Here is a 15,698-nt window from a genome sequence, read left to right as displayed (position 1 = left end):
GCTGCCAACAGATTATAATTGTAAACTGTCTAAACTGTCAGTCTAAGCATTAATATTACTGGTGTAATACTCTTTATGTGTTCTGGCTAAACCTGTAGTCATGACAAAGACTGCTGTGATATAAAACTCAACTTCACTGTACACAAACCAGATTGTCTGCATCTTCAGCTGTCTGCATTTCCATTTTTTTTATTTATTTTTTTGTTCATGATAGTATTTTCTTCAACATGACCTCACCTTGTTTGAATATACTTAATTGCACTTTTCACTGGACAAAACCAACTAAAGGTTACATTTCTGTTACCCAGTATCCTCTTACTTAGATCCCAAATAAACTACCTTTTTAATGGTTTAATTTGGGAAGAGAGAATAGTACATGTACAATGATCATGATAGTGGAGGGTGTGAGGTGTAAGGCGCTCACACTGAGTCTGACCCCAGTTTGTCTCTGGAGTGTTGGAGACTGAGCTCAGGTGTGTCCCCTGTGAACGCCTGTACCGACAGTGCTGAGGTCAGTCCTCGAGACCCAGCTCCTCCCTAATGGAATAATGACCAGGACACAAGAAGCCCTGTCTATCATGTAGCCCCCAAGCCAACACACACAATTAGAGCTGGCAGGTTTTTTTCTCCCTCCCTCCCCGCTGCTCTGTGAGAGGGGATTTCCAGATGTTCATTATAAAGTGCTATGTATTTTCCAAAGAGTTGCCTTTTTTTTCCCTTTTTTTTCTTTCTCTTGCTCTCTGTCTGCAGCAATAAAATCAATTTGTGCTGTTGGGTTTGTGCGTCAATGAGCATGACCACACAGAGGAGTGTGAGCGCCATGCTGGTACTTTGGATCAAACGCACAAACAGCAGCTTGTAAAGACCTTATTTATGTGAATTCTTTTGATTTTATTATCACTCTATCTCCTGCTACTAGGATACATGTGTCTGCAAGCATTTGTTGTGTTTGTGCAAACTGAGGTTCCTCTGAATATGGTGCTTTCATGTTAGTGAGCGTTCAATTGTGTCCAACTAATATTTTCACTGTGATCATGTGATGATAATAACTCGAAAAGCCACTTTTAGCCGCTGTCACTTGACTCCCCGGGGCCTAAGGGTTGGAGTTATATCAACACAGCTCTGCACTATGAAAGAGTGCAATCAGGCCCTTAGGAGGGGCCAGAGGTTTTGAAGCCAATTTGATGTAGTGGCCAAATGTCACGTGACGATGCCCCACAAATACTTATTTTACATCAGCTTAAATTATGAAAGAAGCTCATGCCAATCAGTAGATTGACGGACTGTTACGAGATCTTGTCCCACGACATCTCATGATATTAAAACGTGAAGGAACTGGAAATTAGCATAGCAGTACGCCCCCGCCACTTTGAAATCATTTGTATGGCAGTGTTTCGGATAGCTGGTAGAAACTATTAATGGCAACAGTGAGAGACAAGATTGCAGCATACACAGCAGCTAATTCAAGCACTATGCAAAGATACCTACAGAACCACCACGGCTCTCTACTAAAATCATACAAGCCTGTGAATAAAACACTGAAAGGCCAGACAGCTCTGACAAATGCTTGGGAAATGGTGAATGTACTGTAGACACGGCCACTTTTCGAGTCCTACACAGGGGCAAACATAGCCAAAGTTTTACAAGCAGCAGTCACTGACCGGGAGCTTAAAAGGCCAAACCACAGCTTCGCTATTGTGACTGACAATACACATAATAGCCTAGAATTTCTTTGGCTGGGCAGTGTAGTTATAGCTAGCTCTCAGCTCTGTACTGTGCTTGAAGAAAAAAAGTTGTCAGGTTTGTTTGTTTGTTCTGACTTATGCCACTTTTAGGGACAAACACCAGAGTCAAGACTGCATTTGCATGACAATACTAAGTAGCCGAAGTGCGCAGTTTTCCTGCAGATTTGGTGCTTCTTTCCATGCAAATGCGTCCTTGAACCCAGGCATTTGTTCTCAAAAGTAGCATAAGTTAGAAGACACTCGCAGTCCTGCTGGCTTTGTCTATAAACAGGGCGGTCCAATGGTTCCGGAGGGAGGGGGGCTCACCTTCACTAACATGCATGCGTGGCCAGTCTGGCTACCCAATAGAAGAAAAAACAGAGAAGATGAACAGATGAATTAATATTATAATAACACAGAGAGAGGGAGTGTGATGTCGCTCTCTGATCAGGACATCTTGACCCACAACTGGTTGTGTTTTGACTCTTCTCTGTTTAGTCACCCACACTAATGCTCGCTGTCAAGGCTAAATGGACTAATTACAGATAGTGCAAGCACAGGATACTGGTCTCGTCATAAGTCACAATCACAAAGATAACTTCTGGCTGGTTGGGAGTTGGAACTACATTTTTTCAGTGCAAATACAATATTGTGTCTCACAGATTGCATGCAGCCCCCCAACCTGCTTTTATTGTGCACTCAGTTAACTCACCACGCTGTATGGGTTCACAGATAAGATAGAGAACAGAGGGAGGAGAGGAAAACAAAGAGATTACCTTTCTCTTATGCCGAAATTGTTATATATTTCAGCGCTATTACCCCACAGATTCCTCCACACAGATATCTTCTCTGGAAAAAATAAAAATCTAACATTTTGTTCTGCCATTTGTGCCTGCTTTGGAGTCCTTAAGTGGTAACAAAGCCCACTTCCCATTCACCATGGTCCAGGGACTGGGAAATGGCAGACCACAGTGCTTGCTCCCAGATGGATACTCCACCCGGAGCTACACACTCCGGCGACCACAAATGGACTGGGTTTTCATATAATAAATTGGCGGAACTGGGTCGTGCAAGGACTTTATGAGAGAATCATTATCCAACTGGGCTTTTTTCAGGTCTTTCTGTCCATTAGCAACTCAAAATGCCTTCCATATGCGTGTTTGTGTACAGCACGGCTGCGCTCTTAAAACTGTTCCGTATGTGGTGTGCTACAAACATAGCATCGCGAGGAGTGTGGGCAGCAAGGCCATATGTTAGTGCTGACCCGACACAGCAACCTGCTTTGATATTACTGAAAGGTCCGTGACCGGCTCTGAACCAAGAAACATTACACCTCGGCTGTCTCTCACTTTTTTAGGCTCGACTCCTTTCCAGCTGCTTTCCCGGTCTTGTATTTTTGATAGCTGCAAATAATTTTCATAATTGTGTCCCCCCGGCTCACTGTCTGTGAACGCTCTCATGTTTAAACAGGTGGAGAATGATTTTTTTTTTTTCCTCCCCGCTTTGTCTATGACACCACCAACGAAACAAGGGAGAGATAAAAGCGTGCCGTATTGACATCATTTTTTCACATTATTGGATAAAAACGAACACGGACGTCCCATTGATTTGATTTCATCAAATGTCATGTTTTATATGGCATTGTATTCCAGCCCTAACATGGAATAATCTGATTCTCCTCCCCTGGATAATACCATTACACTGACTGATTTTCTCTCCTGGCTATTTCTCATGCATTTCTCTTGGCATGGCGTCATCCACCTCAACCCCGTTAGTTTTAAACCGTAGCGCCGAGCACCTCCGGATTCCTCACCACTTCCTCTTGAATCGCATTAAAATCCCTGAGTGTGCGTGACTAATTATTTTCTCACCACTGCATTCGGCCCCAGTAAAATAATTTCTCCTGTTCGCTAAGTGTTCGCCTGATATTCGTTTATGTGCTCTGCACTTTGTGAACCAGGGAAACGTGCTGTTCCAGCAGAATCTGAAACATATGAGTAATCTTCACTTCACCCACGTGAAACACTATTATGTTTCTTTGGACTTGGAGGGGCTTGAGAAAGGACTTGTTATTGATGCTGAGTGAAATGTAATTGCTCTGTTATTGCAGCTGTCCAAGTGAGGAGGGAAGCGGCCATTTCAGGAAGGCAAGATGTTTCCAAGACGGCATTTTTGCTGACAGCCTTTCCATCTGAAAGACACCTTCACACCATCAATCCATTCTATCACGTACTATTACCCCTCATACCACCCACACCATAAAAACACTAACATAGATTGTGGACATTTGAGAAAATATCTCTCCAAGCTACAAAACACCGACACCATAGAGGTTCTGTTTAGTTTGAAAACACAGCTGCCTGTAAAACAGTACAAAATCATTGGGAAAAATGTATGAACAGCCCCACCTGCCCACCACTGTACCATCCAGGCCTGATGAAAACTGACAATTGGTCAAGCCACGCTTGCTGCGCCTCCTCAGCTCGCCTCTGCTTAATTGGCTTGTCATGTTCTTTCATCAGCCAGCTCGTTAGCAGCGTGCTAGCGTTGAGGGAGATGATATCTCCATGTCAACCCTGCCAGTGATCAGACAACAAACTCACATACTGTCTGGTACAGAGGTTAGTGGTGTGTAGTCAAGACACACACAAATCTGTGAACTGTAGTGACTGGTGGTACTCATCTTTATTTTATGTCTCCAGTATGCTAGTGGTGCTTACTTACTGCATTAATACACAGCACAGGTGTAATATTTTGTTATTATGATGTCTGTCTGTTTGGTAAAAAAGACCTCAAGTCCTCAATGAATCCCCATCTTTTAATTTTTCCAGAAAAATATCCTCTCATCTGGGTCAAAATATATATATCTCTGCCAGATCTGTTATTGCCTCCACTTTTTGGAGCCTTGCTCTCCATGAAAGCAATAGTTTGGGTCTTTATGAGTTGTATGGAGGTACTTATCTCTAGTCCACCTGCAGTAGATGACCCTCCCCCTGTGTGGTGAAGCAGCATGTAAAGCCGATAGGAAGCAGGGCTTTGTGCTGCAGGAAACAGGACGAGATGTATTTTAGCCACCTAAAAAATATATATTTGTCTAAGTGTACACCGTGTTTTGAACATCTTTGGTGCTCCACATTGCTGTCAAACCGCTTTTCCCTTTGGCACTACATTCCCTCAAAAATACAACGTCCGAATCCGTAAGCAAAAGTGCAGCTGTGTGTGTTCGCAGTAATACGGTGCGTGACAGATACAGCTGCTTAAACGGATATATAACTTTTTTAGGTGGCTAAGACACGTCTTGCTGCTTGTGCAGTTTACAGCAGTACACCAACACTACTCACTGCTTCTCCACACAGGGGAAGGGCTGAGGGCCAACATCTGCAGGTAATAGGACGAGGGATAAGTGCCTCATACAGCCCCCCCATCTAGAGACCTGGACCATCACCACAAGAATCTCAATCTTGTAAACCAAGGATTTATGAATGATAGAAAGATCATATGTGGGTGAATTATTCCATTAAAAATGATATCAGTGGACTTCATCCATTGCCACAGGTGTGTTTTTCAATGCCGCTGCCATCCTGGAATAACACCTACTAACTACCTGTCCCCTGAGGGCAACCTAACACACACTGTCAAGCCACCCGTAGTGCTGAGGGAAAATATTCCATCAGCTAAGTGTGTGACTGTGTGTGTGTGTGTGTGTGTGTGTGTGTGTTTGTGTTTTCTCTCTTTTCAAATGGAATGTGAACAATTTTACCTCTACTTGTTTCTATGTCACTGGGTCTTAACTGTGTGTGTCCTGACTTGTGTAACTGCCTGTTGCAGGTGAGCAACGGGACAGAGGCCCCGAGTGGACGCCATTCAGTAACAGTTGACAGTCAGGTCCAGAAACAGCAGCAGGAGGACAGAGACGGTTTCCAGCAAGCACAGAGACAGTACAGCTCCCTTCCGCGGTGAGATACCCCTCGCCCGGTCCTTTCTCTATTCCATCTGTCTGTTCATCTCTCAGTCTCTCTCTATCGCTCTCTCCCCCTCCCCTCTCTGTGACTTATCACGTCCTCCCTGCCCTTTACTAGACCTCTTCATTTGACTTTTTCGATTTCCATCCATTTCTTTCCCCTCATATTTGTGCCCTTGCCCTTTTTTCTCCACACTAAAGCATCTCTCTTTGACTACAAAGTCAATCACCACAAAGCCACTTCCCAACACGTCTCCAGACATGTAAATGAGTCTTAGCCAAACTCTTTGAATGAAATCATTTAATGTAACCCCCTGGAATTATTTGAATTATATTTAACTTCATTAAATCAATGTTGACCCTGAAGAAGCGCTGACATTGCCCCCCCCCCCCCAACACTTCCCTTATCCAATATCGTGTTTTAAAGGAATTCTCTCTTTGGCTGTGGTAGTTCAGAGCTGCAACTGCTGCTCTTCATCTTCTCTGTCTCTTCCTGCTTCTATTCCTTTTGCATATTTGTCAAAGAGATGCCAATAAAGCTTAGCTTATCTTACATCTCGAGGCGTTTGGTTTAATATCTGTATTTGCATTTCCTGCCTTCACCCTGTATGTGCTCTACGCCCATACCAGTCCTCTGAAGCTCTGCTGGTAGGACTTAAAGAGACAGTCTACACTTGACTGACACAGAGATTTAAAGTTAGCAATTAAATAAAATAATATTTCCTTTTCATTGTTTAATATTACCACATTGAAAACAATCCCGTGCGAGTTTTTTTTTTTTTTTTTTTTGTATTCTGAAACATTTGTTGTGCTCTGCTGAAAGTGAAGTCTGAGTGAAGTCTGATTTATTTTGGTTTTGCGTCCTTGCCAGTTTATACAAAGACAGAACACTTTAACTGTGTGTGTGTGTGTGTGTGTGTGTGTGTGTGTGTGTGTGTGTGTGTGTGTGTGTGTGTGTGTGTGTGTGTGTGTGTGTGTGTGTGTGGTCTTAAATTTCCTGGAACTCTGCTCTCCTGTGATTTCACTCTCTCCCTACGCAAACAGCAATCACTTCTTCGAAACATTCTCCTTCGCTCTGCTTTCTCTGAACAGTCACAGTCAGGTAGATAAAGACATGTTCCCATCTATGGCTATGGATTTGCGGTCCACATGGACGCGTAATCAATGTGGTCGGTATAAGCTTCAGAGACTGATCCGTGCATTCCCTTCATAGGTGTTATCTGCCAGCATCTCATGTGATGTGACAGTTGCCTCCGGCCCTCCCCTCTCAGAGAGCTCCTTCTCTTGGGAAAGTTTGTCCGGCTGACAAAAAAAAAAAATCTGGGCAAGGACGGCCTTTGATATGCATTCCTCTCATAATCTTGTAGCGTCTTTTAGCAGAGTCGCATGAGCTCAGGCTTGATGTTTGACCCCAGCTGAGGCTTTTCAGAGCTTGTGTCTCGCCGTGGCTCCTCATTAAAGAGCTAAAGTCTTACATTCCCAGATTAATAACCACAATTCCCCCCTAACTCCAGCTACGCTCTTTTGGAGCCCCTTCATCCTGTCCGTCCGTTCCTAAACAGGAAGCTTGAGCAGTCAGCCATTCAACCCAAAGGGGGACACCAAAAAAAAAAAAGAAAAACCTCCTTCCCAAAGAGCTTCCAGAAGAAGCCATGGCGGCTGGTTATCTGATGACGGCCAGGCTTAGCTCGCTTAGTCTGGGATGTAAGAATTGGGGGGGAGCACTAATGAATGCTTGTTGTCGGCACAGGATTAGCGATGACAGGCAGTGGAGGGCGAGAGGGGCTGGGAGAGGAACGAGTGTGTTAGTAAGAAAGAGAGACTGCTGATTAGCTTGAAAGAGATGCACTTGAACACAAAAAGGCGCACGCACGCACACACACACACACACAAATGCGGTCAAGATAAGGTTCCTAACTGTGGCCTAAGCGAACTGCCAGGAGCTCAGCCATCCACCCATGCAGCTCTTGGGTTCCTCAGCCAAAGCAACATTGTTCCGCACTATAAAAAAAAACATTATTCCAGGTTTGTAGACGATTTATTTGTGCGATTTAGTGATGATTGTTCCAATGCCCATTGCAGTGCGTTTGTTTGTTTTCTTCCTTAATCATTTTGGTCCTCCTGCATGTGTGCTTTCTCCTCCTCTCCTCCTCCTCATAAACTCTGATTCCTCCCAGCTGTTTTAAAGAAACACACAGCGGCCGCAAACGTTTCTGCGAGCCAACTTCCTGGCTTTGTTTGTTATGTTCTGTCGTTCCAAATTTACCCCGCTCTTCGGCACGGCGTATTTTCCCATCCCCTCCCTTTCTTTTTTCATAAACGTAACTGATCTACTTTGTGACATATTCTGGCGCAGGAGCAGGGGTGATAAGAGAACCAGCTCCCCTGACGCATCAATCACAGTTACATTCCTGTGGAACGGTGCCATGTCTGCTCGCTTCTCATTGCCCGCAGAGGACTTTCTGCCTAAATCTCCCTTTCTCCTCTTATCTACTTTGTAAACTTAAAGGTCATTCTGGAAATACAGATCACTGCCTTGTGCAACAGGCATCTTGGGGGTTTTTCTAAATACAAGGCTACTTCATGAGCAGTGCTGGCTGCGCCGTGCGCCAAGCCGGGGTGTAAATGTGTGGCTGCTCGCCCAGACAGCGAAAACCCAGATACGGAGCATGTGGTGGGGCTTTCTCTGCAGTCTGTCCCTACATCTGCCCCACCACCAATTACCCTCATGCTTACACATGCTCTACATGCATGCACACACATATACACCGAGCAAAACAAGTACTTGTGCATTTTGGTTGGACAAGCACGGTACTCAGATGCATACACACACTGCCCACACATCTATTCTGTAAATGTAGACCTAACCTCACAAAAGGCAAAGAAACTCGCATTGCAGTGCCATGTGCTTCAGCTCTCATCCTCCCCGGAGATATTGCAGACCACAAAAGCAACCACTCTTCAAGGGATTCTGGGACATTCAACAACAATTAGAAGAGAGAGAGAGTTGAAAGATAAAAGAAAATAGCCCAATTTGTTTGTGTTTTGCTATTTGCCTAAAAATGTATTTGCTTGAAATGAATGCTTGACACAGGAGGTTAATGGAACGTACGCCATAGATATATATATTACCATATGTATCAAACCCTAACGTCAGCTAACCTCCTCAGAAGCCATCATCATTTTTCTGAACAAATGAACAATCGCTTCTCTTCTCTCCTCACTCCTTAACCACTCCTGTAGCCTCCTGTGCATGTACCCAGAGTTAAATTCACGTGCACACTCTGAAGCTATGGGGAGATTCCTGATGAAAGCAGAAAATTTCCCACCTCAATAGCCAATATCATTGTAAACATGTAATTTGAAATGGTCACATTAATATGCATTAAGAAAACACTTGACATTTTAAAATAGTGGGTCCCCCTTTATATGCCTCGCAGTGGTTTGGTCCACTGCCCGCCAACCCACACTTCCATACAAATTACAGCTGGCACAATACAAGTAACCGTGGAGCAGTCTCGGGTAAGTCCAGTGAGGAGCTTCTTTGGAAAAGTTCACTTAAACAAAAGATTTGTCTAACATTTTTATTTACTTGTGCAAATCAATAGAACAAAAACACACTTGCAGCTGTAACAGGATTGCTCTCTGTTGAGTCCATTGCCTCATGGCTGAATCATGTGAGTCAACACGACCACAATATTGACACTTGGCAGCAGCATGTGTTACAAGCTGGTACAACCATTAAGTTATTGACTTTTCAATTATCTAGTATAGTATAATAGAAGTCACTACAATTCATAATGCAGCAGTGCTTTTGGCAGCATCTTGTGTGGTCCCTTCAGGAATTAAATTGTCCCCCCCAACAGTGAAACGAAATACTCACCCTTGTTCACTGTAACTGTAGTGAGCAGATGGTTTACCTTCACACAGTGTTCATTTTATATCAAACAAAAAGAGAAATCAAGATTCACGTTTAGAATTTCCATCCATATACAATGCCAATTCAACACGGTCTCAGTTTTAGAAAAGATAATATTTTTCTCAGAAACACAAGTTATTTGAACAACAAATAGCCTGTTCTGTCTTTTGTTCCTCTCAGCCTCTCTGGGACTCAGCCAGATAAGAAATGCAAGCTGTTGGGCCTAAAAGCATGCTGGGCCCCTGTCTCCCTCTGTAGCCTTGTGTGCTGTAGACTCAAAAGCCTTTTAAGCACACAGCGGGTCAGTGAGGTGTGAATGAGATTTCTCTTAGCACCCCTGACGCAAAAGACACTGTCACTAGTCCTCCATCGCACTGTGGCCTTAATGGATCCTAATAATGGAGGAGCAGACTTGACACTTCAGCCAAAAACCTGGCAGCTCGCAATGATTGCTTTCCGGGGCAAATTCCTGGAAAGGGGAGCGTGTGTGGTGAAAGCAATGCACGTGTGTTTTTTTGGTTTGTTTTTTTTGGTATGAGAGATTATATGTGTGTATCTTGCACTGTCCTGTCAGTGGAGCGGCTGGCAGGCGGACTGAAGATGAGTAGGGGGGCGGATAACGCCCTTGAGGCCCGCCATTACTCTGTCTGTGCTGTAAGTGCACCCGTCTACATCTCCAAAAAGGAGTTAAATGGATGAAAGCAGCCATTTTTCTCAGGGAGGTTTTAACATTTGTGTTTGGTTACAATGTGGAGCTAATAGTCCTGTGGGCGTTTCAAGGCTTCCCCCGTTTGTTTCCTGCCTCTTGCATGTCTCGGTCTTTATGTCCCAGGATTCTGTGTAATCACGCGGCAGATCCCTCTTGCCTTTCGTATTTCATATCAATGCTACTACCACGTGCCCCTTTTAATCTCGCAAAATGTGAAAATGGCCACATTCTCTGCTGAAGTGCAGTTTCTTTTGAATTCCCCTTCAATGGTTCTGACCCAGGGGCACCTAGAGAGAAAAAAAGCAGTGTTTCCTGCTATTATCCTCTGTTCCCTTTAGATTCAGCTGCTGTTAAAGATGATTCACTCAAACGCACGATTGACCTCTCTACCTGTCTCTGTGTGTTCAGTCAGCCTCGTAAGAACCCCAGCACGGCGTCGGCGGACTCGTGGGACAAGGTGTACCCGCCAGCAGAGGGATTCCAGACGGCCAAGGAGAACCCTCGCTACTCCGCCGGCCAGGGATCACGAAACGGCTACCTGGGAACGTCCAACTTCAACGCCCGCGTCCTCTTGGAGACTCAGGAGCTGCTGAGGCAGGAGCAGAGACGCAGAGAGCAGGAGGCCAACAAGGCCAGGCCACCTCCCGCACAGGAACCGCCCAGTGGCAGCACCTACGACCACAACAGAGACCACAACCAGGCCTCAGGCCCTGCCGCGGTGCAGGCCCCACCTCAGTCCAAGGGCCCCTACAGACAAGATGTTCCACCGTCACCTTCTCAGATCGCCAAGCTCAGCAGACTTCAGGGTTCGGAGAAAGGGAGGCTGTTTTACTCCTGAGACTGTAACAAGGGACTTACTTGGACTGATTCAGTGGAACATTAACAGGGAAAATAATGCAGAGAGGGCAAGGAGTCTGTTTTTAATAAAATGTGGAGATTTCTATTAATATTTAAAGAAAAGATTTTTATAATGACATGAACAATAATCATTTTTTGGTTATATCAAAAAGGTATTTTACTGTCCAGCATCACGATCATCAAACTGTGTACAAGTGCCTTCTAGTCTTTTGATTGTCCACCTTCTATAGGCATCAACCCTCTTGATTCATCCATCGGATATATACAGAGGAGCAGACATCACAGCTGAGTAGCCCCGAGCGAAGGTCACGGCCCAGGCACGTTCCCGTTGTGTCGATTGCACTCTTGAGTGAATGAGGCTTATTTTTGCAGAGCACTATGTGTTTGTGTGAGTGCGTGTGCTCGTATGTGTGTGTGTGTGTGTGTGTGTGTGTGTGTGTGTGTGTGTGTGTGTGTGTGTGTGTGTGTGTGTGTGTGTGTGTGTGTGTGTGTGTGTGTGTGTGTGTGTGTGCTGGCAGGAGTTGGCACATAGTGACAGAGTGTGGAGGTTAAGCATCATGTGTGAACTGTTGAGTCAGAGCTTGGGTTTTGGGCATGACCCCCCCCCCCCAATCAGTTCAGTGAAATGTCCCTTTTGGTTTCAGATACAGCTCTTATGCAGAGTGTGTGTCCTCCTTCCAGCCCTCTCTTGTATTCAATATGATAATCCTGAATTCTCTCATCCTCTGCTGGCTGCTTTATCTCCTTTTTTTTCCCCTTCACATTGTCACCCTCACCAGACCGGCACTCTCAGTGGTGGAAAACAGCTTTAGATCTTCTTTGTTCCAACCCCAGAGAGTCCAGCAGTATAAATGAGGTCAGGTCTGGGTTATTAATTAATGTACATCATTAAAAATGAATGGGCCCCCTTTATGTTTATATAAGAAGAAAACAAGCTATGTTGCTGGCGTGGCTCTGGCCCCAGTCTCGCCTACAATGATTCGGCTGTAGCCGAAGACTGTTGGCCCAGAGGTGTCGGAGTTGTTCCTCGCTGAATATTTCATCAGCGTGGTTTACACGGGGAAACCACATCGCTTCTGCAGCGGGTGGCCTCAGTGCGGCTCTGCAGACTCATCGGCCTGATACAATAGAGCTGATTTTGTTTTCCGTTCATGATTATGTCCATTGCTGGAAAACCAGTCGGGAGCATATCTGATGTTCAATCAATAATTAGTTGTGCATTTCGGTGTGTGTGACAGCCTGTTTCTATCCCTGTGAGAACAAGAATTCAAGCTTTTTGAGGATTTTTTTTGCAACGCGAGGCTGTTTTTTTCTCAGAAGGCCAGTGGTAGGTTTCAGTTAAAATCAGGTTATGGATTAGTTATGTTAAATAACGAGGTCAAAATGTGTTTATTGATTGGAAGAGGTTTTAACCCTGACCCCAGTGCATTTACATTAATTCGAGAATCAGGTTAGAAGTAGAGAAGAGCAAGAAGAAACTGTTATCGCTGACGTCATCTTCCTGGAAATTCCCAAATTCATTTCCACATTCCATTGTAGATGGTTCAGTAGGTGCAGGTGGCTGGTTTTGTTCTCCACCATCTTCCTTGCAGTTTATTGGCAAACAGCTGGTTTTGTTTGCAGTTCATAGCTCTCCGTCCTGTACTGTGTTTATTGCACTACACTCTGTATGATGAAAGTCTGTTTTTTTCCTCCAAACCAGTTTTTTTATCAAGGGTTTTTTTTCATTCCTTTTTTTTTCTTAGCTTTTTCTTTGTTTTTGTTTTTTTTGTTTTTTTTCTTTAATGCGACATTAAAAACATTGCTCAAAATTAGAGGGGTAGATGGCTAGTGAGTAAATGGGTGCACACTGCTGGAAGTTACCAGTGTGCAATGGCATATTTGCAGATGCATTTTTTTTTTTTTTACCTCCTATTGTGGTTTAAATTAAACCTTCGTATCACACACCTGTTGCGAACTGTCATAAATAAGCGTCTTTTCATACATCACGTGCCCAAGATCGGGCATTTGAATGAGTCCTGGCACCTGAGTTTCGGATTAGGACTGGAATCAGGATTAAGAGAAAGTTCACGGCTTCTATTAGACATGAAGTGGTTTGAGTAGGTTAGAAGTGCTGTCTGTAGGTTTTATTGTAGTCAAGAGTCAAAACTGTGTTCTCACACATACAAGGGGAATTTAAAAACACATCACGAGTATGTCTGGTCAAGTGTACTTGTGTTTGTGTGTGTGTGTGTAATGTGTAGGTGGACATGTGTTTTAAGTGTCTGTGTATGCTGCCAGTAACTGGATGCTCCAATATGCCTCTGAATATGTCTTGGCAGCCATATGAACCACTTGGCTGCTGAGTGGGAGAAGAGCAGAGGAGTAGGAGGGAGAGAAGATGGGAGGCCTGACCTTGCAGATGATTCAGTCAATGGAGTAATCGCAACTATTCCTCCGAGCCTGCACTACAAACAGGAGGTTACCAACAAGCCTGCGCTCACTCCTGCTCTCCCTTTTTCTTCTTCACGTCTTCATCTGTCTCCTTTCGCGCGTCTGTCGGTTTCACACGCTCGTTTATTTTGTATTTATCTAGGGCAGAATGAGACTGGACCTGGTGTGTGTGAGAAAAAGTGGCTTGGTTTGTATGCAAGTGTGTGTGTGTGAGAGAGAGAGGGTTTTTTAGCTCTGACACAGCAGCTGTTTTAACTGACGTTTCCATGAGCCAGGGAGGGGGTTCAATTGCCTGCAATATCTTATGAATTATTTTTCCTCCTCATATGCAAATTTGATAATATCCCATAATGCACGTTTATTATCTGTGTTGTGTAATTAATGTTTGTGCGCCACGCCTGTGACACACAGATTCTTCCTGTAAAGCTATTGTTTCGAGGGATTTTTTTTTTTTTTTTATCCTGGGAGAAATGAGAAATACATTGTTAATGTTTCATTGTATTTTTATGACCATCCCTCATTGTGTTTTATTATCCACAATATGGTACTATGGCGGAGAAAAAAAAAAAAAAAAAGATTAATATGTAAGCACAGCACAATTTTCCTTTTTTACAACTGTGTATCATTAAGAACTGTTTCTGTCGTTCTCTGTACATACAATAAAAAAAAAACTTTTTCAGTGAATAAATCGAGCGCAGTTTCCAAGTCTTGTAACAGTAATTTCCCTCGATTGTGCTGCTTTAACATTCGCAGATCATTTCTCTACGCGACGACACGCCCGCGAAATAAGATGCAGAACTGGAGTCAAGTAATGAATATCTCTTGCTGCAACGAAGCTGCGTTTTTTTTGGATGTGAATGCAAAATGAAACACGGCTTGTTGATCTGGTCTTTGTCTCCATTACAATTAAAAATGTGGCGATTGCGTGACAAACGTGTGTTTAGTTAAAATAAGAAGACATGTTAAACAAAATCTTGTCTTCAGTCATCTGGCGCCCAGATCCTTCCTCATGCCTTTTAAAGCTAGAAATAAAATAAAGTCATACAAGAATCAGGATTTTCCTAACATAACTGGATGAATGGTAAAAAATAAATAAAATAATAATAATAATAAAAATGTGTCTCCCACATTTGTTGAAGTGGCGAGGAAAAAGTCAGATAAAAACCCTTCCTCCTCGTCTCTCCATCTCTTCAATCTTCCCTCTTGATAGGCCGCAGTCAAAGCCTGGCCGGGAGGTTTTGCCTTGAGCTGGCCCAACTTCTAATAACATCCTGAGATGACTTCTGCAGTAATAAAGACAATAGTCAGATTTATGATGTTCAGTCCCGAGGGGGGAAAGGCATGTTTGAGAATTTGCTGGTGCTGGCAGTGCATCACAGAACTCCTGCCAAATCTGTCTCATCCTGAGGAAGGGAGAGGCCTTTGAAAGACTCCGTATGGTCTGAGTGGAAATATTCTAGAGAGCACATGCATCAGGGTTAAAGACACCCACACATCTATATAACACCTTCGGGAATGAGGGTAAAAGTAAGGTTAAGAAGGAGAAGAGACCAAAGCAGGAACATTTGCCCAAGTGTTCGCCACGAGCAAGGTCTCAGCTTTCACCCCGTTACATGCAGAGAGCTTTTATAGATCAGCTATATTTATCAGAGTTCTCTGTATGAAACGATTCATTTTCCAGCACATGCAGATTATATTCCTGTTCTCTTTGTAAAAAGGTGGTCAGTCTTTATTAGAATATGCAAATGTTTCAGGCTAAGGTGGAGCTCGGCTTGTTAGGTTTTTAGGAATTTAGGTTCATCTAAACATAATCATTCATCAATGTGTTGTGTTAGAATTATTGACTCGAAGTTACTTTCACTCACACATCTTTATGACTTCAGCAGGGTCTGTGGTTGACTATTTTCAAAGGAGAATAACCAATAATTGTCACAGAGGCGACTGTTAATAAATGCATGATTAAGTATGTATTAATCCAAAACAAAGGTGTTTAGTAAATATTAAACAATTACATAATAGGCAATTAATGTGTTTGTAATTTTATTCTTACTTATAAATGTCTTATAATCTCATAATAAATGTGTATATTTTGTG

At 43.5% G+C, this 15,698-nt stretch overlaps 1 protein-coding gene across 5 annotated transcripts in view; it reads left to right on the top strand.

Annotated features, from left to right (window-relative positions):
- LOC119008605 (partitioning defective 3 homolog) overlaps window positions 1-14,309 on the top strand; it is a 377,798-nt gene extending 363,489 nt beyond the window's left edge. For all 5 annotated transcript variants that reach the window (XM_037079110.1, XM_037079112.1, XM_037079111.1 and 2 more), the window contains 2 exons: window positions 5,553-5,680; window positions 10,722-14,309. In XM_037079110.1, the coding sequence (XP_036935005.1) occupies window positions 5,553-5,680; window positions 10,722-11,151 (558 nt within the window). In that variant the 3' untranslated portion in view covers window positions 11,152-14,309. The remainder of the gene's footprint in view (window positions 1-5,552; window positions 5,681-10,721) is intronic.
- The last annotated feature ends 1,389 nt before the right edge of the window (window positions 14,310-15,698 follow it).

Source organism: Acanthopagrus latus, chromosome 19 (assembly GCF_904848185.1).
Source record: "Acanthopagrus latus isolate v.2019 chromosome 19, fAcaLat1.1, whole genome shotgun sequence".
Classification (NCBI taxonomy): domain Eukaryota; kingdom Metazoa; phylum Chordata; class Actinopteri; order Spariformes; family Sparidae; genus Acanthopagrus; species Acanthopagrus latus.
The sequence above is the reverse complement of the archived record's forward strand: the minus strand, read 5'-3'. Positions and strand labels throughout refer to the sequence as shown.